This window comes from Nycticebus coucang, chromosome 8 (genome assembly GCF_027406575.1).
Source record: "Nycticebus coucang isolate mNycCou1 chromosome 8, mNycCou1.pri, whole genome shotgun sequence".
In the NCBI taxonomy this organism is placed as follows: Eukaryota; Metazoa; Chordata; class Mammalia; order Primates; family Lorisidae; genus Nycticebus; species Nycticebus coucang.
The window spans coordinates 84,584,247-84,606,255 of NC_069787.1; the positions used below are offsets into that span (position 1 = coordinate 84,584,247).

General features: G+C 44.5%; 2 protein-coding genes and 2 non-coding genes across 6 annotated transcripts; all 4 read left to right on the forward strand.

Moving 5' to 3' along the window:
* Nucleotides 1-517: 517 nt before the first annotated feature.
* On the forward strand, nucleotides 518-11,013 carry SLC25A38 (solute carrier family 25 member 38). 2 transcript variants are annotated; one of them, XM_053600366.1, is made up of 7 exons: nucleotides 518-968; nucleotides 4,668-4,789; nucleotides 5,286-5,370; nucleotides 6,351-6,530; nucleotides 6,791-6,959; nucleotides 8,706-8,872; nucleotides 9,725-11,013. In XM_053600366.1, exons 1-7 carry the CDS (start codon nucleotides 900-902, stop codon nucleotides 9,845-9,847), a joined length of 915 nt encoding a protein of 304 aa, XP_053456341.1. In that variant the 5' UTR covers nucleotides 518-899; the 3' UTR covers nucleotides 9,848-11,013. The 2 variants fall into 2 exon arrangements, with proteins under 2 accessions (XP_053456341.1, XP_053456342.1); XM_053600367.1 differs by lacking the exon at nucleotides 8,706-8,872 and having other exon boundaries at nucleotides 9,725-9,813.
* Nucleotides 11,014-15,992: 4,979 nt separating this feature from the next.
* Nucleotides 15,993-21,299, forward strand: RPSA (ribosomal protein SA). Of its 2 annotated transcripts, none has more exons than XM_053600344.1 (7): nucleotides 15,993-16,042; nucleotides 16,906-17,071; nucleotides 17,545-17,663; nucleotides 19,524-19,769; nucleotides 20,459-20,587; nucleotides 20,692-20,857; nucleotides 21,144-21,299. In XM_053600344.1, the coding sequence occupies exons 2-7, from the start codon at nucleotides 16,939-16,941 to the stop codon at nucleotides 21,236-21,238; spliced, it is 888 nt and encodes a 295-aa protein (XP_053456319.1). In that variant the 5' UTR covers nucleotides 15,993-16,042; nucleotides 16,906-16,938; the 3' UTR covers nucleotides 21,239-21,299. The 2 variants fall into 2 exon arrangements, with proteins under 2 accessions (XP_053456319.1, XP_053456320.1); XM_053600345.1 differs by having other exon boundaries at nucleotides 16,033-16,354.
* LOC128592992 (small nucleolar RNA SNORA62/SNORA6 family) lies at nucleotides 17,322-17,473 on the forward strand. The gene has a single exon (XR_008382186.1). It is a non-coding gene; the product is annotated as a small nucleolar RNA SNORA62/SNORA6 family (small nucleolar RNA).
* Nucleotides 19,825-19,974, forward strand: LOC128592990 (small nucleolar RNA SNORA62/SNORA6 family). Its single transcript, XR_008382183.1, has one exon. It is a non-coding gene; the product is annotated as a small nucleolar RNA SNORA62/SNORA6 family (small nucleolar RNA).
* Nucleotides 21,300-22,009: the final 710 nt, after the last annotated feature.

Below are 22,009 nucleotides of genomic sequence, written 5' to 3' on the forward strand. Positions count from 1 at the left end.
AATTTTCTGGTTTAAAGGGAAATGTGGTTCTGTCAAATGATGTAGTCGTGTCAGGCGTGGTGGCACACACCTGTAGTCCCAGTTACTAAGGAGGCTGAGGCCCGAGGATCGCTTGAGCCTAGGAATTTGAAGCTGCGATGAGCTATAGTTCGGCCACTGCACTCCAGCCTGGGTGACAGAGGGAGACCTCTTCTCGCCTTCCCCAAAAAAAAGTGTGTAATGAGAAAACATTCTACACTGCTTCAGTTTTTCACATAAATTAAAATAAAATAAAATTTAAAACAGTTCTACCGCCACAGTAGCTATATTTCAAGTGCTCAGCAGCTACAGTCAGCTGTAGCTACCATATTCCCAGAGCAGGTGTCTACTGTAAATAAGTCCACCCACAAGCAAAGTTTCTGAACACACCCCATCAAGGCTGGGGCGCAGGGAACGCGTACCCTGCAGTTCCAGGAGTTTTCACCAGGTGGCACCTGGAGCGCACACCAGGTTCCTGCGCAGAGTCCCACCCCGGAAGCAAAAGGTCCCTCCGGCTTCTAACACTCCCTGGTCGCACAGATCCTAATCTTCTCCGGTGCTGAGGTCTGCGGCGAGGCAGAATGGGCAGGAGTGCCGAGCTGCGGAGTCTGAGAGGCGGGTGAAGAACGGCGAATAGTTTCTCGGCAGGACCGTTCGGCCCCCGTAGCCACGCGCCGGCCGTGGGTGCGCAGCCCCAAGACGCGCAGGTCTCGTCCCCGGCAACTGGATGCTTACGGGCGCAGACGTCAGCCAGACCCCGGCCTAAAACGCTCGCCTGGCTGCTCAGTCTCCTGGCCTTCTCCCCTCAAGGTCGGCAGGGCCGAGCCTGAGCTCCCAGTGAAGGCACCCTGGGCCCAGAGCGCTCGCGGGCCTCCTCTCCAATGATCCAGAAGTCACGCCCGGCGCTGCTACCACAGCAAGATGTCGGAGACACGGTGGAAACGCTTATGGTGAATAAACTGCGGGAAAGGGAAGATAGGGGTTCCGGGACTGCTGACTTGGGAAGGGAAATTTGGGAGGTTGCTAAGCTTTAGGAACCCTTGGGGTACCTGTCATTGCCCCAGGAGCGTACAGGGTTGGAGACGTGGCGGGAAAGATGGAGAGTTTAGGGAATTAAAAAGGGGTGGGGAGGCTGCAAGTAAAGAAGAGGGGCACCAGGACCCTTGGACGAGCAAACTGGGTTGATGTCTGGGTAGAGGGCCGCGGAATTGCTGGGGTCTGGGCGGGGACGGGGGGCGTGTCAGGGGAGTGTGCGCGGGGCCCCTGCAAGGTGCGTGGCTGCCGGATGTTGCGTGAGGTAGGATGCCTGTGGTGACAAGTGGGAGGGCAACTACGCAGACGTTTGGACCATCACAGGGCCGGGTAATAGCACCGAACCTAAGAGCCTTAGGTGTCGGAGCTGGCTCGTGACGGTCGTGCACCGGGCAGCGCCACGCCCCTCCAGTGTCTGGCTTGGTTGTCCTAGTCGGGCCGCTGGTCGCAGTCGGTCAAGGTAGGGGCTGGGCTGGCGCTGCTCCTGCTGCTGGTGGGTGCACGTGGGCCTGCAGCCGGCCTCAGCCTCTGAGGGCCCTGGGCCGCTTCAGACCTCTGCTTTCACTTTGAAGTCTGCTTTCAATTTGGGTAGGTGGGCGACGACGGCTGTGTAAGAACTTTTTCTTAGGACTGAGGTCTAAATTGAAAACCTACTTACCTTTTTCTTTTTCTGAGACTTGTGGCTCTCACCTCCAGGTGTGAATTGGATTTAGGATTTTTTGGGGGGGGGGGATTTTTTTTTTTTAAGGAGAGTAGAAATTGCTTGTGGAACCAATTTGCAAACTTATGAATGCTACTTATTTCCTTTTTGTTTGTGTCTGTTATTTCTTGGTTTTCCTCTTCTTTCTCCCCCATAAAACAAGACAAAACAAAACTGGATTATTAATCTTAATTTGCCTTGAATATCTTTGAGCTAGTTTTTAAAAACTCAAAGAATGTGTGCACTGACAAAATTTTGAGCCCATTCAATATTACCTGATGGGCTTTTTGTTTGTTTGTTTTGTTTTTGCCTGTTAAAGCTTAATCTGTATTGCTATGTATAGCATCTGCTCTGTGCTAATAGAACTGGAAAATTACAAAGTTACAAAAGTTATGGGCTCTATTCATTTAGTCAAGAAATATTTGTTGCACCTATAATGTCCAATTGCTGTGTGCTGTGAAACTGAAGACTTTAAGATATTTCCTGCAGTCAGGGTTGAGGGTAGGTGAAGGACTGAAGCCTTAAATTCTACACAATACTTGTGAGGATTAGAGAAGTACCTAGGAGAACTGCTTAGAAGCTGCAAGTACAGGTTATTCAGATAACTTTGCTGAAGCAAAGAGCTGGAGGGAGCGGAGAAGAGTCACCTGTCCAAGGATGGGGTAAGGTTCCCACTGACCCTTATCCTATGGGATTCTGTGAGAGGAAGAGCTAGGAACAGGTAACATGACAGCTTACAAGAGCTGTTATACACATTGTGCACCAGGTTCCCAGGTCAGTTCTTGAGTTATCACCATGACTAATACAGGCAGGAGTTGTGACAGGTCTTGTCCTAGACTCTCAGTCATAAAGGGCAGGGGGCACTGAGCCTGAATGTGGAGGACTTAAGGAGCATCAGAGGAGCCAGGGCAAAGTAACAACACATCAGAGTTTTAAGAAGTGAGAGAAAGGCAGTGTCCTCTGTCATGGCCAAGATGTGTTAGTGGGAGGGTGAGAGCATGGGCAAGAGAGATAAGCAGGAGCTGCATGATTTGTGAAGGGCCTTGCAAGCCATCAGTTTGAACTTTATCCCCAGAGGAATATGGAGCCATTAAAGGGTATTGACTTGGTTGGTTTTAAAAACAAAATTTAGGCTTGGTGCCTGTAGCTCAAGCAGCTAAGGCGCCAGCCACATACACCAGAGGTGGCAGGTTCGAATCCAGCCAGGGCCTGCCAAACAACAATGACTGACAACTACAACCAAAAAATAGCTGGGCGTCATGGCGGGCACCTGTAGTCCCAGCTACTTGGGAGCCGAGGAGTTGGAGGTTGCTGTGAGCTGTGATGCCACGGCACGCTACCCAGGGTGACAGCTTGAGGCTCTGTCTCAAAAAAAGAAAAGAAAATTTAATTTAATGATTAGTAATGACAAATTTATGTGATACTTTTTAGTTTCTAATACATTTGTTACTACTTGATTTTCATTCCATTTATTATTTATTGTTTTCTTTTTTAAATTGATTGATAACTTCAAATTGTACGAAAAATTGTCTGTCATTGAAAAGTTGTGTACCAGGAAGCAATGTGGTCAGATTTGCAGTTGTATAAGATGACTCTGGCTGCATGGTAGAGTGGCTTAGAGGAGTCAAAGAGGTGTGGTGACAAGTGAAGAGCTGGTGGCAGTCGCTAAGGCAAGAGATGGCAGGGCTCTGAGCCAGGGTTGATTCGAGAGCTATTTAGGGGCTCTCGAGCCTGGAGCAAGTGTGGAGAGGCCATCAGGAATGGTTTCTGGCTTGGATGACTGGGTGGATAAATAGTAGACATTTACTGGGATAAGGCACTGTAGAGGAGGAGCAGTTTGGAAGTGAGGGATAGAGCCAAGTTCTGGTTTAGAGAAATGTCATCTGAGGTGGCTGTGAGATGTCTGAATTAGTGGCTGTGTGGTATGAAGCTCCAGAGAGAGGCTGCAGGTATGTGTAGAAGGAGGAGATGTGGGCGTTACAGTGTTGTGTGTGTATGTGAGAGAGAGAGAGAGACTGGCGGGGTGAGGCTGCAATGAGAAGAGATAAGAAAAGTAGCCCCATCTGAGGGGCAGGAGGAGGAAAAGGGACTTGAAGGGCAATCAGAAGAGAGAGGAGGAGAGAGAAACCAGAGACCAGGAGGAGAGGTGCTCAGAAATACGAAATGCACCAGGGAGGCCAAGTAAGATAAGAACAGGGATGGGAAAGGGGTCCTGGGAGGTGCAGGGCCTTGTGAGCCCTCAGAGACTAAATTAATAGAGATTAGCTGATGGCAGACTGGGGGAGGGGGGGCTGAGGAGTGCCTGGCCCAGAGTGAGTGGAGATGGTGTAACGTTGGTCTGGCAAGACAGAGGCTCTGAAGCATGTATCCCAGCAGAAGAGAGCATGCCAGTGGGAGACAGGCCCAGTGTGCAGGGAAGCAGGGCTCATTGATGCCAGGAAGTCTGGAAGGGAAACAGAACTCGTGGGAATATTCGTTAGCATGAGAGCACAGTACCTCTGGAGGAGAGGGGGTTGATGCCAAAACAGATCTGTTGAAATATGCCTGATTTTACCTATTGTTTTATCAGACCACCCTTTGATATTCAGCAGCATTTGCAACATGGTTGTAAGCTCTAGTATTTGATTATCTGAATTTATTTAGCTTGCCCCCAACAGTCTTGAGAGGAGTTACATTTGTAACTTTCTCCTTGCTTGAAACTTAGAATGATCTCTCTTCTCTGTGAAACAAATGCCACAGATTATAAACATTTTTAGTTCTGGTAAGTAGTTATGTGGTGTGTATAATGAGAAACTTTATATCATTGTGATGTTTTAGGGCTACTGTTTGCTGTTAATTAAAAGTGCCTTTTCACAGTTAAAGAAAGGTGAGGCTTGCTCAGGCAGAGCTGATGACACAATATTTTCTTATCCTGTAGTTACATCCAGTAATCAAGGCTTTCCTATGTGGCTCCATCAGTGGGACCTGCTCTACCCTCTTATTCCAACCTCTGGATCTCCTCAAAACACGCCTGCAGACTCTCCAGCCCTCAGACCATGGGTAAGGCCTGCTGCTCACATTTTATTCAGGAACTTGTTTCAACACCTTCTCACATTTGACATTTCTTGTTTATTAAATGGGATCCTTTCCTGAACAGTTCCCTGGAATTTGTTTTGGTGGCATTTGCATATTATGTGCTAGCTTGTAATGTTGTAACTGTATTGCCTGGTATGAGTAGTGGGTGGTTTTCTGGGAATAACACCAATATTGACTATCTGTTTTGTGCCCTGTGCTGAGCTCTGCACTGTGGCAAGTACACAAGATGTATGTAAAATAGGAAGTTATCCCATTGCTTGCAGTTTAAATGGACAAATAAACACATGTGTGCCGAACTGTGGACACGTAGGAAGTCAGAGTAGTTCTGAGACACGTTGTAGAGATTCTTAAGTGTTCTAGAAAAGACTCTATACAAACAAGTCTGTGTGGGGGGATTCTTTTACAATGAAGTGGTCTAAGTGGTTTTTTTCTTCCTTGTCTCCTTTTTGTCTGCCTTCAGGTCTAGAAGAGTCGGGATGCTGGCTCTACTTGTGAAGGTGGTTCGCACAGAGAGTCTTTTGGGCCTTTGGAAAGGGATGTCTCCTGTAAGCTGCCTACTGGGTTCTCTTGCATTTACTCCTTTGATAACCAACTATTTGTCATCCACCTTACTAGCTTTTAAGGATTGAGAGAGTCAGAAGGATGGGTGTCCCTACATGGTCCTTCCTGCCCATCTTGTACTGTCACTAACTTCTGTCTGAGGACTTGCAGGGATAAGGAAACTGCGGCCTTGAGGCCACTTGTGACCCTCCAGATCCCCAAGTACAACCTTTCCACCAAATTCAAACCTCACAGAATAAATTCCTTTTATTAAAAGGATTTGTTTTATTTTCAATTCTTTGTTAAAGGATTTGTTCTATAAAACTTGGATTCACTAAAAAAGCTGCACTCAAGGACCCAGAATCACTCTGTATGGCTTACACAAGATTTGTAGTGAGACACGGTCTCTGTAGTGGGCGCAGCTGGCACTCACCTGTCAGGATCTCCCTGCCTGTACCACTTCAGTGATAGTGGGCTGAGACCAATACACTTGCATTTATTTCTTTGCTGGAAGTGCCAAGGAATTAATGCCCACCCCACTATACAACCACTGAAAGATGAGAGTTGATATTTAAAGACCAATCCCTTAGGAGGAGGTATAACTGAGTGTGTTCTATACTGATTCCCAGAGTTCCCCAAAGGGATTATGTTACCTACAGCAGGCGCCTATGGCTCAAGGAGTAGGGCGCTGGCTCCATATACCAGAGGAGGCGGGTTCAAACCCAGCCATGGCCAAAAAAATGCAAAAAAAAAAAGAAAGAAAGAAAAAAAAGTTGCCCACAGCAGTAACTGGTTTTTAGGCAGTCAATAGTTAACTGCATTCCCTCCCATTTCACTTCCCTTAATCTCCTGTTGGTGTTCCCTCTACACCTTAAACAAAGTACTTGCATGTAAATTATCTTGGGGTCTTTTGGGAAAACCCAGCTAGACGATATTTTAGGCTGTTGGGTCTTTGATTTATTTTCTCCCTTTGATTTTTCTGCAGTCCATTGTGAGATGTGTCCCTGGTGTTGGAATCTACTTTGGCACTCTCTACTCTTCAAAGCAGTATTTCTTGCGAGGCCATCCCCCCACTGCTCTGGAGTCAGTCATACTTGGGGTGGGCTCTCGCTCTGTTGCAGGAGTCTGCATGTCGCCTATCACTGTGATCAAGACACGTTATGAGGTGAGTTTGCCTGCTTTAAGGCCTCAGGGTGGTTAAACAGAGCCACTGGGCTCTTGGGTAGTAACCACTGATGTCCACTTCCAACTTATAATCTAACATAGAGTCAGGTATGATCAGAGAACCTGTTTGTAAGCAGGCCAAGCCATATGTGAACTAGAGCCCACGATGCACTGGTGATACCAAATCACCTGCAGTTTGCTTGATTCCGCGCCAAACACAAGGCCTCCATGCCAGTTACTGGTACTGTGCTCCCTTTGCAGAGTGGGAAGTATGGCTATGATAGTATCTACAACGCCCTGAGAAGCATCTATCGAAACGAGGGGCACCGGGGTCTCTTCAGCGGCTTGACAGCAACTCTCCTTCGTGATGCGCCTTTTTCAGGAATCTACCTGATGTTTTACAACCAAACCAAAAACATAGTGCCTCACGGTACGCATGAAGGAGGGTGTAGTGGGAGAGAGCTATCCCTGAGGTATCAGATCCTCCCCATTTTCTCTGGAATTTGAGACTATTTGTTTTGCTTAGCAGCTCCAGACTCCTGGCAAAGTTTAGGAATTGAGCTGTACCAGGATTGTGTCAGGACCTTGCCTGAGTGCTGGGATACAAAGGTGGATGTGACAGACTTGGTCCCTGCCCTTTAGCACTGACATGCTAGTAAGGCAAAGAGTACTTAGGCTACTGTAATTTGGTGGTGGGATAGGGTGGGTGGAAGGGAAATAAAGCATGTTTTACAGAGGTCTTGCAACCATCTTTCTCACATTTGATCTTTAAGATTGGTGGATCTCATCCCCTCCATGACAGACTTCAGTGTACAATCTAGAAGTCTATATTTTTCAGGAAGCATGAGATGTGATTCTTGTCAGACAGGTTTGGGAAATGCTAACGGGTTAGGAGTTTGCTGTGTTCCCAGTTAATATGGTTTTCAGCCCTCTATTTGAGTGGAGATGACATTGCCAAACCTCAGGCATGCGGGCAGGCCCGCCCACCCCACCAGCAAGCTTATTTATGTTGAGCTAGACACAGGCAAATCAATGGGTGGTAAACATCCACCCAAGCAGAACAAGGTGTTGCTGGAAACACATCCCACAGGATGAGCCTGCATTTAATAAGGAGCAAGGAACTGCTATAAAGCTTACTTAATTGGGAAAGCTAGAGTGCCCACCATCATGACTATGGTGACCAGCTGCAGTTGGAGAGCTTTGTGAGATTTACTGCCTCTGCAGTAAATAATTCTGCAGGTCACAGCCTTATCAAATATAGGAAATTTAACAAAGATATAGTTCTTTAATCTATAGTCCTTATTCTGATTTCTCTAATTGTCCCAATAATAAACTTTGTAGCAATTTTTGTTTTTTTTTAAAGCATATAAGCCAGTTATATACCTCAGTGTGAGTTTATCTGCTGTTTCTTCATGATAGATTTATTCCACATTTTTAGCAAGAGGACCACATCAGTGATATTACATGCTCACTGCCTTATATCTGGAGGCCCATGACAGTGGTTTGACCCACTCTGAGTGCTAACAACATTTTATCACTTACATAAGGTACTGTCTGCCAGGTGCCTCCCCTGAAAACTCAACCATGTATCTTTGTGGGAAGATAGCTTTGAATCTATATAAATATCCTGTTTATTTCATCCACATGTTTTTACATAGGTTAATGATTCATGTCTGAGTCAGTTTTTGTGATGGCGGTTGTACAAAAGGTGCTTTTTAATGCCATCATTCCCTCTACATTTATTAGTTACACCTTTATAATTTTTTTCTTTTTTTTAAGACAGAGTCTTACTTTGTTGCCGTTGGTAGGGTGTTATGGCATCATAGCTCACAGCAACCCCAAACTCTTAGGCTCAAGGGATCCTCTTGCTTCAGCTTCTCAAATAGCTGGGACTACAGGCACCTGCCACAAAGCCCAGCTATTTTTTAGAGACAGGGTCTTGCTCTTGCGCGGGCTGGTCTCGAAATCCTGAGCTCAGGCAATCTACCCACTTTGGCCTTTCCAAGTACTAGGATTACAGGAGTGAGCCACCATACCCAGCCTGTAATTTTTAATTCATAACCTTGTTTGAATCCAGACCTGTTTAGCTTTTGGGAAGAATTAGTGACAACTTGCATTGACCTTTTCTAGTGAATGCGAGATGTTTGACTGCATGTTACCTTTGTTTTATTTTCAGACCAGTTGGATGCAACCTTTATTCCCATGGTAAATTTCAGCTGTGGGATATTTGCTGGTATTCTGGCCTCACTGGTAACACAACCTGCAGATGTTATCAAAACTCATATGCAGCTCTCCCCAGTGAAATTTCAGTGGATTGGCCAAGCAGTGGCATTTATTTTCAAAGTAAGACTTAGAATAAGTACGTTTCTTGTGCTTTAGGATTTTTATCTCTAGAGCGCTAGTTCTCCTCCTTCACTCACATTAGAATCACCTAGTGATTTGGAGATTTAAAAATGTTTTAAAAGTCTCCAGTCCCAGGTCAAAATCTAGGCTACTTATATCAGAGTCTCTGGGGTGTGAAGCCCAGTATTTTTTTTTTTTTTTTTTTAATTTTCTCCAGTGATTCTAATGTGTTGTCAAAGTTGAACACCACAAAACCTATGGTTTTGAGGGAACACTTATATTTGGAGCACTCGTGATGTTCGTTAAATATTAAGATTGCCAGACTATACTACAGACCAACTGGCTAGCACCTAATCTCTAATTAAGGATCGAGGACAAAATACTATGTAGTTGGGGGAAAAAACACACATTGTTTTGTTTTCTAGTAGTTTGTGCTAATACAGATTGACAGAAATGGTATTATTGAAGATAAAAAGTTCTTTCTCTATACCTAAAATTATAAAGTTTTAAAACATTAATAATATATTCTTCAGTATATGTGAGGTTATAAAACCAATCAAGATTATGAAGGAGGGAAAAGGTTTTTTGTTTTTAATTCTCATAAAGATGGGGCCACCAAGAGCGTACAGTGAATCATAAAAAAATACTGCCTCCCGATAGGCAAATGCAAGGAGGCACCTTTTCCTAAGTTCATTGATTTTCTCCTTGGACCCATTATTCATAATGTTTGGCATAAAGTTTAGAAACTAAGGCTCAAAGATGGGGTAACAGAGACCTTCACTCTGGTGCCAAGTGGATAATTAATTGTATTATTGCTTTGCTTCTAAATTTTGACATTTATTTTCATGATAGGACTATGGACTTCGTGGCTTCTTCCAAGGTGGTGTCCCCCGGGCCCTCCGCAGAACTCTGATGGCAGCAATGGCATGGACAGTGTATGAAGAGATGATGGCCAAGATGGGCCTGAAGTCCTGACCAAGAAACAATTGGGAAAGGGTGGAATCTATTGCCCTGCTTGGTTTCTGCCAAGGGCTGCTGCTCCTCACTATCCTGGAGTAAGATTGTAGCCCTGTCTGGAAAGCCAGGCAGAAATGTCATTGCCTTTGCCCCATTCAAGGAGAAAATAGATGCTCCTGACTCAAGCCTTCAGAATCTCCCAAAAGAAGAGTCACCAATACATACAGCACACTGATGAGTTAGGAGAAAGCTTAGCATACCTTGTGAAGCTACTTGCAAAGGCATTTCTAGGGAGAGGGCTGTCGGGTGGCTCCAGTTCAAACCCCCATGTACACCTTGTGCCTCCTTGGGGACATTCTTGGGCAAGGAATCACAAAGCCGGAGAACTTGTAGGCTGAAAAGCTCCAACCAGGGAAGACTGGATCTGAGGAAGGAGTTACTGTCACTAGGCTAAAAACTCTGAGGTGGTATTTAGGATGAGGGAGAAAAGATGCCCTTATTTAATTAACTGGTTCCTAGTCAGGTTCTCAGAGGCTTTTAAAAGTCTAAATAAAATGTTTGGTCTTGGTCTCTGTTAGTGTTCAACCTCTAAGTTATCCTGACTTTTTTTTTTTTTGCAACTAAAGTTTAAATAAATAAAGTATTTTACTGTTGAAAATTGTTGGGAAAACCTAAATAGTGTCATCTCTATGTTCTAAAATAACAAAATAGTTCTAGGATGGCTGGCTCCAGACCTATATTAGGTCTCTAAAACCTAATTTTTTTTAAACAGTCTTATTTTACATATGATAACAATTCACCTATTTCAAGTATAGAGTAATTTTTAGTAAGTTTACTGAATGGTTTGCAGCCAACACTGTAAATCAGTTTGATTGCAGTAAACTGATTACAATAAAATCTTATGTCCATTTATAATTAATCCTTACTCTCAGCCCAGCTCACCACAGATCTACTTTCTTTGTAAATTTGCCTTTTCTGGATACTTCATATAAGTGGAAATATATAGAATGTCATCTCTGTGTCAGGCTGTTTTTACTTTGTACTTTGAGGTTCATCCATAAAGTGACGTGTATAATACTTAAAGTTATTTTTTATGGCCAAACAATATTCTGTCATGTGCATATACTCTATCCATTCATGAGTTGAAAAATATGATTGTTTCTACTTTGAGGTTATTACATATAGTGCTACAATAAATATTCATGTGCAAGGGCTTATGTGGACATATTTTTTTTTTTTTTTTTTTGAGACAGAGTCTCACTGTGTCACCCTTACTGGAGTGCCGTGGTGTCACAGCTTACAGAAACCTCTTGGGCTTAAGCGATTCTCTTGCTTCCGCCTCCCAAGTAGCTCGGACGACAGGATCCCAGAACACGCCAGGCTATGGACAGATGTTTTTATTTCTCTTGTGTATGTAGTAGTGAAATTGCTGGATCATGTGGTAATTCTATGTTTAACACTTTGGGGAACTCAAACTATTCCACAGTGGCTGCACCATTTTACATTCCCAACCACACTTTACTAGGGTTCCAATTGCTCATCGTTGTCAGCACTTGTTACTTTTTGTTTTATTTTTTATAGCCATTCTAGTTGGGTATTCAAGTTTTTTATTTCTTTTAAATTTAGGAAGGAGCCGGGGTGGCGCCTGTGGCTCAGTGGGTGGGGCGCTGGCCCCATGTGCCGAGGGTGGCGGGTTCAAACCCAGCCCTGGCCAAACTGCAACCAAAAAAATAGCCGGGCTTTGTGGCTGGTGCCTGTAGTCCCAGCTACTCGGGGGGCTGAGGCAAGAGAATCGCCTAAGCCCAGGAGTTGGAGGTTGCTGTGAGCTGTGTGAGGCCACGGCACTCTACTGAGGGCCATAAAGTGAGACTGTCTCTACAAAAAAAAAAAAAAATTTAGGAAGGAGCCAAACTATCCAGAGAGCAGAAGGAGATATTTGGTATAGTGCTTAAAAACATAGGCTTTAATCCAGGTGGCCCAGGTTAAAAGTCTGCTCTTCATTTACGTAGATATGATCCTGAGATTCTGCCTAGGAAATGGAGATAGTACTATTTCCTACCTCTTAGGGCAGTGGTGAGAGTTAAATGTTTCTGAAATGTTACATTGTATTAGCCTCATGAGGATAGTAATTCTCAGTGTGGAACACTTTCTCTGAAACCTCTAGGGATAATCATTCTTTGCCTGTTCCACCTGTGAGTGGTTGCTGGCACTATTCCTTTGTAGATGCATCCCTCCAATTTCTGCCTGTCTTCACAGTGCCTTTTCCCCTATGTGTCCATGTCTTTCTTAAAGTCACCAGCCATTGTCAGGCATGGTGGCTCATGGCTGTAATCCTAGCATTTTGGGTGAGCTGACACAGATGGATTGCCTTAGCTTACAGGTTCAAGACCAGCCTGAGACAGAGTGAGACCCTGTCCCTAAAAAATACCTGCCTATTGTAGCGGGAGCTTGTAGTCTCAGCTACTTGGGAGGCTGAGACAAGAGAATCACTTGAGCCCAAGAGTCTGAGGTTGCTGTGAACTGTGATGCCATGGTACTCTACTGGGGGCAACAAAGTGAGATTCTGTCTCCAAAAAAAGTCACCAGCCATTGGTTTAGGACTTACCCTAACTCAATATGGCCTCATTTTAACTTGCTTTCATCTGCAAAGACCCTATTTGCAAATAAGTTCACATTTGCAGATATTAGGGATTATGAATCCAATTTATCTTTTGGAGGGACATAATTCAACTCATATGTACATATTATGTTTACTTAATGATTTGCAAGTTTTAAGTTTATAGGATAAATTGCCCTATTCAAAGTAATAATTTGGGTAATCTCTTAGTGACACTTGAGCCACCTGTGCTGTGACCTGCATGTTCTAACACCTTGTGCTTCCCCTGCGAGAAGGAGGGGAGCACTGAAAGGAGAGAAGGGAAGGCAGTGGGGGTGGTGTGAGTGCTGCCAAAGGATTTGTGAGACAGGGTGTTCCACGTCCTATCTAGGTCCTCCTCAGACTCCACTGACCCTTATCTGGGAGCCCAGCATGCCTAATGCCAGAAGGGCCTCTGGGAGAAGAGGGACACAGATGAGACCGGAAGGTGTGGGCTACTCCCCAAGGAGGGTTTGGTCTCTTTATATTTCACAGGTCAATTTTGGCCACTAGAGCTCCTTGAGTTCCTCCTTTACATGATCTTCATTTGTTGTTTTTTTCTGAGGGGATGGGAGAATAAACATAAATTTAGGGAAAAATTAATTTTCTCTATAAGGTAAAAATGAAAATTTGCCTTGGTGAACCTTGATTCCAGTGGCAAATAGCCCTGGAACTAGTCCAGGCCCACGACCTTATTTTTTCTTCTTTCACCGTCTCAGTATTAAAGCTCAGAAAGGACATGGCCAGTGAACTCTAGCTAGCTTTGGAAATGCTGTCCACTGCTTGCTTGCTTTTTAAAAAATATATATTTATACATATATAAATTTTTCCTGGCTTAAGAACAAATTAGACATGGAGTTTGTGGGAGAAAAACAGTCATCTGGTAACTAAAGATAAGGCAGTGTAGTGCAAGAGCCAAAAAAAGACAGAAACAAAGGTTTTAAGCTGCACTCCACTGCCTAAAAATGTACTATGAAATATTTCAAACCACCACAATAGTAGAGCAAATGGTAGACTGGTCCTTTATTCCCATCACTCAGATGGAACAGTTGGCCAAGATTTCACCAGACTTATCTCCCCCACCTTTCTGCCAAACCCCCACCTAATTTTCTTTTATGAAGCAGATCCCAGACCTCATACCATTTCACCCTTCCCTATTACAATGTACATCTCTAAAACTTTTTTTTTTTAAGAAACAGAGTCTCACTTTATTGCCCTCGGTAGAATGATGTGACATCACAGCTCACAGCAACCTCCAGCTCTTGGGCTCAGGCGATTCTCTTGCCTCAACCTCCTGAGTAGCTGGGACTATAGGCGCCCGCCACGACGCCCAGCTGTTTTTTTGTTGCAGTTTGGCCGGGGCCGGGTTCAAACCCACCACCCTCGGTATACGTGGCCGGTGCCCTCTCACTGAGCCACAGGCGCTGCCCTTATGGATCTTTTCTTATGCAATGTCATTACCCCACATGGAAAAAATTAAGATATTTTACATTACTCATATACACATTTTCCTGATTGTTTCAACAATTTTTTTTTTTGCAATTAGTTTAATTAAAATCCAAATAAGAGCCACACATGGCATTTGGTTTCTTAAATCTTTGTAAACCAGGACAGCATCTGCTCTCCCCCTTTATGTTGTGCTTGTAGGCACCAAGGGAAAACTTCCCTTCACTCTGAAAATCCAGCGAAAATCAACTGACAAGGGCACAGTAACAGAAAAGCCCTACCAAATTTTAATGTACTTTCATATGTTGAGGGAAACTTGGGCTGTTTCTTCGTCTTTGCTATTGCGAACTGAGGGGCTATGAACATTCTAGTGCAAATGTCCCTGTGGTAAAATGTCTTTTTTGGGTGGGTGGGGAGAGGGCAAATGCCTACTAGTGCAATTGCAGGGCCAAATGGTAAGGCTACTTTTAGTTCTTTTAAGAATCTCCATATTTCTTTTCATAGAGCCTGTTCTAGTTTGCAGTCCCATCAACGGGGCAGAGTGCTCCCTTCTCTCCATGCCCACCCCAACAACTGTTGCTTTGGGACCTTGTGATGTGGGCCATTCTCACTGGGGTTAGGTGCTATCTCAAAGTTTCTTTGATTTGCATCTCTAATAATTAGGGATAATGATCCATGCTCACTTTTGATAAACAAAAATCTCAAGGCTGTGCACCCATAGTGTAGTGGTTACAGTGCCAGCCACATATACCGAGGCTGATGGGTTCGAACCCAGTTCTGGCCAGCTAAACAATGACAACTACAATACAACCAAAAGATAGGCAAGCGTTGTGGTGGGCACCTGTAGTCCCAGCTACTTGGGAGGCTGAGGCAAGAGAATCACTTAAGCCCAATAGTTTGAGGTTGCTGTGAGCTGTGACACCATAGTACTCTGCTGAGGGTGACATATGAGAGACTCTGTCTCAAAAAAAAAAAATCTCAGATCCTTCCTTTTGCAAACTTGGGTTCTGGGGTTAATACTTAAAAAAAAAAAAGAAAACAAAAAACTGGGCTTAGACTTTTTTCTTTCAAATACAAAGCTGTGCTAGGGACTGTAGGCTTTTGGGGCACTGTATTTCACAGGTCCCTTCTGTCTGCCAAATATATTTGGCCTGCAACTTTTATCACTTGGCATATCCTGCCTAGTATTTAGTTCATGCATTGAAATCCCAGATTCATCACATGCTGTAACTCTGAACCTCTCCCAGGAAATATGAGCTGTTGATATTTCACCTGCCATCCAGCCCAGATGAGCCCTTGTGTTTGGAAATCCTACAGGATGCAAGTAAAAGGCTCAAAGATGTCCACATTTTCAAAACCAATGAGACATTTTAATACTTTATAAAAAAAGAATTACACATCAAACACCAGAATTCAAAGGTTTAAGAAAATCAATTATTCAGCTTTGGTTTCCTGAACATCTAGGCTTGTTGCGTTGAACAAAATTTCCTACATGACCCGGCGCGGAGGCTCACGCTTGTAATCCTTACACTCTTGAGAGGCCGAGGCAGGTAGGTTGCTTGAGCTCACGAGTTCGAGACCAACCTGAACAAAAGCGTGACCCTACCCCCCGCCCCGTCTCCACTAAAAAATAGTTGTAGGCCAAATAGAAAAACTGAGGTTAAAAGGATCTCTTGAACCCGAGTTGGAGGTTACCATGAGTTGTGACGCCATGGTACTCTACCCAGGGCGACAGCTTGAGACTTCTGTCTCATTAAAAAAAAACAACAAAAAAACCTTCCTACGTTACAGGTAAGGAAACTGCAGCTTAGGTGAGGGGAGTCGCTCAAGTTCACGGGTACAAAACAGCTCAATAAGGGCTCCCCCAAGTAGCTGGCTAGCTTCAGGCTCGGGTTCTGGATAGGAATTACCGTGAGAGTTAGCGCCTCCCCAGCTCGGACAAGGCAGTCCCCGTCCGCTACTCAAAAGCCCCAGGCGGCAGCGGTAAGCCCGCCTTCCGGAAAGAGCTCCTCCTGCAGCGCTCCCTTTAGCTCCGCCCTTCTTCCGCCAAAGGCTGAGTATATAAGGACGTCATTTCCGGCCGACTGTCTTTTCGGCGCCGCTCGGGGAGGGCCCATACGGCGTTGTTCTGGGTGAGTCCTGTTTGTGGTCCTCGGCGTTCTCTTAGATCACCAGGATGAGCTTCCTGCGCTCTTGAGGGGTGCGGAGACTGGGGATAAAAGCAGGTCGGACCAGATGTGTCTTGGTTTGGTGCGCTCCGCCTCAGGCCGCCGGTCCGCACGTGGCTGTGTTCGGGCCTGCAGGTTCCCGCACTTCTCTGGGGGCGGGCGGACGTCGCGCTCGAGTTGAGGCCCCAGGCTGGGCTTCCGGTCAGCCCGGGCTGGGGGTACGTCGAAAGCTGGCTAGAGCACCCTGCCGTGCTCCTTTCGGACACCGGCTCGGCGGTGAGTTGAGGCTGAGGCGCCGATTGACTTGGACGGGTTCGGTTTTCCCGTTCGCGGTTAACTGCAATTGCGGTTTTAGGGTTTTTAAGGGGGACTATTAGTGACAGCACGGCGAAGTTATTCCAAAGTGTCTGTCTACAGTCTGCTTGGAAATGTTCGTATCTGCCCTACTTTTAAATTCGCGCGTCCGCAAACATGGCTCCTCTGGCCGCTCATTTGTCATCTAATTAACTTTTGCTCATCCATTAACAACTCTGCTGTGCCTTGAACTGTGTTGGATTTCATTTTGCTGTTTTTGTCTGGTTGCATTACGCTGGGTTTTTCGCCTACACCATTTTTTCCTCCACGAGATTTGTTTCAATTCTCTAACGTGGGGCCTGTGTCTGTTAACGTTCTATTGTGTCTTATTTTTTACTACCTTGCTAAGCTATGGCTGAGACGATAGAAGGTATAGTCTTCAGTTGCTTTTAAATATGAAGTGGACTCGACTTATAGTTAGAATGTATCTATTTCTACTTAACAACTGGAATGAAAATAACAAACTTTTGCAGATTCCCATCGTAACTTAAAGGGAAATTTTCACAATGTCCGGAGCCCTTGATGTCCTGCAAATGAAGGAGGAGGATGTCCTCAAATTCCTTGCAGCAGGAACCCACTTAGGTGGCACCAATCTTGACTTCCAAATGGAACAGTACATCTACAAAAGGAAAAGTGATGGTCAGTCATTGCTTTAACTTTTGTAATCTTAGTTGTAAGTACAGACATTAGCTAAGGTACTTGTTTAGCTTAGAGATTGAGCCACTGAAGGGTTTAAGCCAGGAGTGGCATGCTGTAAAGAAGTTTTAGAATGAATCTGGCATCGTTGCAGATGATAGGAGTGACAAGAGTCCAGGAAGTAAGAACTTGTAGAGAGCCCCAGGGCCTAGGGCAAGGGAAAGGAAAAGTGGACTTTGCCAATTGAGTAGGGGCTGCACACTATTAAAGCTCAGGGTGAAGGCCAGCCTTGGCCAGTGAACCTCTTGAGTGTCGGAAGTGTGCTACATTAAAGGCAGGATTTTCGCTAACACCAGTAGAGCTTGCCTCTATGACTGGAGTTTGATAGTACTCTCTGCCACATACGCTCAACATTTTAGAAGACTATTCATTTGCGTTAACTAGGTCAAATGTTAAATCTTTCTGCCCTTATCTAGGTATCTACATCATAAATCTGAAGAGGACCTGGGAAAAACTTCTGTTGGCAGCTCGGGCCATTGTTGCCATTGAAAACCCTGCCGATGTCAGTGTCATATCCTCCAGGAATACTGGCCAGGTTTGTGGAACAGTGCTTGGTTTTACAGAAATAAAGCTTACAAACATTTGGGGATATATGGGAAAAAAAGTGTAAAAATAGCCCATAATTCCACTGTTCAGGAATTGCCAATATTCAGCCTTTTCAGTATATGTATTTGCATCCAACAGTGTTGAACTTCATATTTTCATTTTATTTTGTATCATTCCCTTCAGTATCTGGAGATGACCCTATTAAAGTGGCTCATCACACTTTTTTATGTTAAAGTGAAATATTTTAGAGTACTAGTTTTTGGCTCATCCAAGTCTCATGCAAGTTTTTATTTTTGCAATTTGAGTGAAAATACCTTAATTAGTATTTTTTAAAAGTTACTAGTAAGGTAAAACTTTCATCTTTTGCCTCAGTTATGTCTTGACAGTTCTTTATATTTTTCTTTTGGGAAAACTAATAGTGACTTTCCAAATTTTTTTCTTTGAGACAGGATCTCTTTGTCTTGCCGGGGCTAGACTGCAGTGGTGTCAAGTTCTAACAAAGTTTTCGTTTATCCCATGATTTGAATTTTTACAAATTAAAAAATTACGTAAGACTGCTTTTCTTTCTTTGTAGAGACAGAGTCTCACTTTATGGCCCTCGGTAGAGTGCCATGGCATCACACAGCTCACAGCAACCTCCAACTCCTGGGCCTAAGCGATTCTCTTGCCTCAGCCTCCCGAGTAGCTGGGACTACAGGCGCCCGCCACAATGCCCGGCTATTTTTTGGTTGCAGTTCAGCTGCGGCCGGGTTTGAACCCGCCACCCTCAGTATATGGGGCCGGTGCCTTACCGACTGAGCCACAGGCACCACCCAAGACTGCTTTTCTTTTTTGGTGTTGACAGTAGGATGGCTTCTCTTGACCGTCTTTGTGGGGGATGATTTGTGGTTTTAATTATTGTTGTATAATTGAGTGATAGCTCATGCTTGATACAGCAATGTACAGAGCATCTAGATTGGTCCAAGCAGTGTTGCTAGGTGCTTGAGATACAGTAGAAAAACAGTTTTACATTTTGAAGGGATGCAAGGAGGAGGACCGTAAGGAAAACTGGGTGTGTACTTGCTTTATATAGTGTGGTTGTGATTAAATTTGACTAGAGGCCAGAAGTGCTTATTGGGTGTCAGGCACTGTTCTGTTAGGAGTGTTCATTTAATTCTTATAGGCCTGTGAGGAACTTAAAGTTAAATGAGTAACTTGGCTCGATTTACTCATAGAATGACCAACTTGATACTTGAAAGCAAACAGTGTGGTTTTGGAGCCTCTGGAATGAGGGTGCCAATGCATCAGATGCCTGAGGAAGGAATTGGGTGTGGGAGTTCATTCCAGGCAGGGGCGTACAAGTACTTTTCATTTAACCTAAGGGACATGGAGTTAATTCTCTAAGTGTTACTTTAATGCTTTTATTTTTTAGGAAAGGGTATTTGAAGGTTCTGGCTAGATAGGCTGCTTTGTATGATTTATAGAACTGGATGTTAGCATGTGGAGAGTTCCTATGAAACCATCTCTGGAGGCTTGGCGCCCATAGCTCAATGGTTAGGGTCTGGCCGCATATACCAGGGCTGGCGGGTTCAAAGTAGGCCCGGGCCTGCCTACTAAACAACAGTGACAACTGTAACAGCAACAAAAAATAGCCAGGCATTGTGGTGGGCACCTGTAGTCCCAGCTACTTGGGAGGCTGAGGCAAGAGAATCATTTAAGGCCAATGATTAAGTTTGAGTTTGAGGTTGCTGTGAGCTGTGACGCCACAGGACTCTACCCAGGGTGACATAGGGAGACTTGGTCTCAAAAAAAAAAGAATAAAGAAACCATCTCTGGGGTACTGCTAACTCCGAATTTAATAACTTCAAAGCGAGCTGTGCTGAAGTTTGCTGCTGCTACTGGAGCCACTCCTATTGCTGGCCGCTTCACTCCCGGAACCTTCACTAACCAGATACAGGCAGCCTTCCGGGAGCCTCGTCTTCTAGTGGTTACTGATCCCAGGGCTGACCACCAACCTCTCACAGAGGCATCTTATGTTAACCTGCCTACCATTGCTCTGTGTAACACAGATTCTCCTCTGCGTTATGTGGACATCGCCATCCCTTGCAACAACAAGGTAATGAGTTTATGATTTAGTTTCCAAATGAGTCTCTAGGAAAAATAGATATTCCTGTGCACATTGTTAGAGCTTGGAGTTTAGGCCACTGGCCGGTGAACTCACAAGTGTAGGTAGTGTGCTACATGAGAGGCAAGTTTTTCGCTAACACCACAAGGGTCTCTGGCCCAATGAGTGGGGTTTGATAGTAATCCTTGCTACAAGTATAATGTTAATGCGTAACAACATTGAGAACGTTGATGAAAACATTTGAAAATGGTCTGTTTTCTCCTCCCTTTCTCTTTATCGGGCATTACTTGGCTTTTCTGTTTTCAGAATAACCTGAATCCTGCTATGAGATTGTTAAAAGGTGGGTTGTGTGGTTCAAATTGGTTCGTTTGTAACTGGCCTCAAAACCCTGGTTGTACACATAAAAATTGTCCAAAGACTGATTTTCAATTACAGTGTTTGGCGCTGCTCCCAGGTATCATTTAGTTGCATAGTATGATTATTTAGTTGTCATGTTGGATTGACAATAGGTTTTTTTTAAATCTTGGTTCCAATGTGCAAAGTCATGAACCCCTGATTTATAGAATGGTTTTTGTTATAGCTCTTTTTTTGGGCCTTGGAGCACATGACGGAAAACAAGGAGGTGTTTGCTGTTCGGGGTTAATCAAGTATCACTTTTTAATAGTTTGGCATTCTTGCAGGGAGCTCACTCAGTAGGTTTGATGTGGTGGATGCTGGCCCGGGAAGTTCTCCGCATGCGTGGCACCATCTCCCGTGAACATCCGTGGGAGGTCATGCCAGATCTCTATTTCTACAGAGATCCTGAAGAGGTAAACTTGCACAAAGCTTATGGTCACATGGCCTTGGTCTGTTCTTCTAGGAAGCAAAACTAGTCCCTATGATCTTGATGTTTTGTTTTGTTTTAAATAACCAGATTGAAAAGGAAGAGCAGGCTGCTGCTGAGAAAGCTGTGACCAAGGAGGAATTTCAGGGTGAATGGACTGCTCCAGCTCCTGAGTTTACTGCTACGCAACCAGAGGTGGCAGACTGGTCAGAAGGCGTGCAAGTGCCCTCTGTGCCTATTCAGCAGTTCCCCACTGGTATGTATCCATACAAGTGTGTCAGGTTGGTGCTTGGGAACTTCTCTGTTCTAACTTTAATGGTCTCTGTGGCTGTTAACACTAGCAGTAAAAAGTTTTCATTTCAATATACTACAGCTGCAGGTAACTTAGCAAGTTGGATCAGGTCCCTTTAGAATGTGCTGGCCTTGGTCTTAGTATCTGATAGAATGCAATGTGTATCTAACAGATTGCTGTTGGGGCTGGTGTGGGGTGAGGAAGGTACTTTGAGAGCACAGCTGATGGCATTTTGGTATTTTCTTAACAGAAGACTGGAGTGCCCAGCCTGCCACTGAAGACTGGTCTGCAGCTCCCACTGCTCAGGCCACTGAATGGGTAGGAACAACCACTGAGTGGTCTTAAGCTGTTCTTCCACAAGCTCTTAAACAAGATGGAAATAAAGGAGGAAAATAAACATCAGTTTTTAAAATTTGTGTCCACTTCAGATAATTTTTTTATTCCAGGTCAGAGTACCTGGGGTCACTTTACATGTCTTATAAAACACATTGGAGATAAGTATGTTATTTTTCTCACTCAGTTTTCCTGTGATTTCTTACTGTATAAGAATATCTGTGTCCTGGGCTGCTCCCATAGCTCAGTGGGTAGGGCACCAGCCACATATACTGAGGCTGGTGGGTTCGACCTGGCCCGGGCTAGCTAAAACAATGATGATGACTACAACAACAACAACAAAAATAGCCAGGCATTGTGGCGGGTGCCTGTAGTCCCAGCTACTTGGGAAGCTGAGGCAAGAGACTAGCTTAAGCCCAGAGAGTTTGAGATTGCTGTGAGCTGTGATACCATGGCCCTCTACTGAGGGCAGCATAGACTGTCTCAAAAAATAAAACAGAGTATCTGTGTCCTAAAAATAGGTCTAACTGTTTGCATGTACCTAAGAGGTAACCCCAGGAATATTTTTCCAAAGTCTCTGATAATCTCAACTGTTTTATTACCATTTTTGTTGGTAAATTCTGCAGAGCTCAGTTTCAGACTAAATTCATTTTCTGGGATGGAGGAGGGTGTCCAAGGAACAAGGGGTAGAAAAACCTTGTCACTCCTGACACTTTGAAATACATTGTGGAAAACTTAAGTCAAGGTGTAACTTGATCTAGTAACAGCTGACATCTCCAGCAT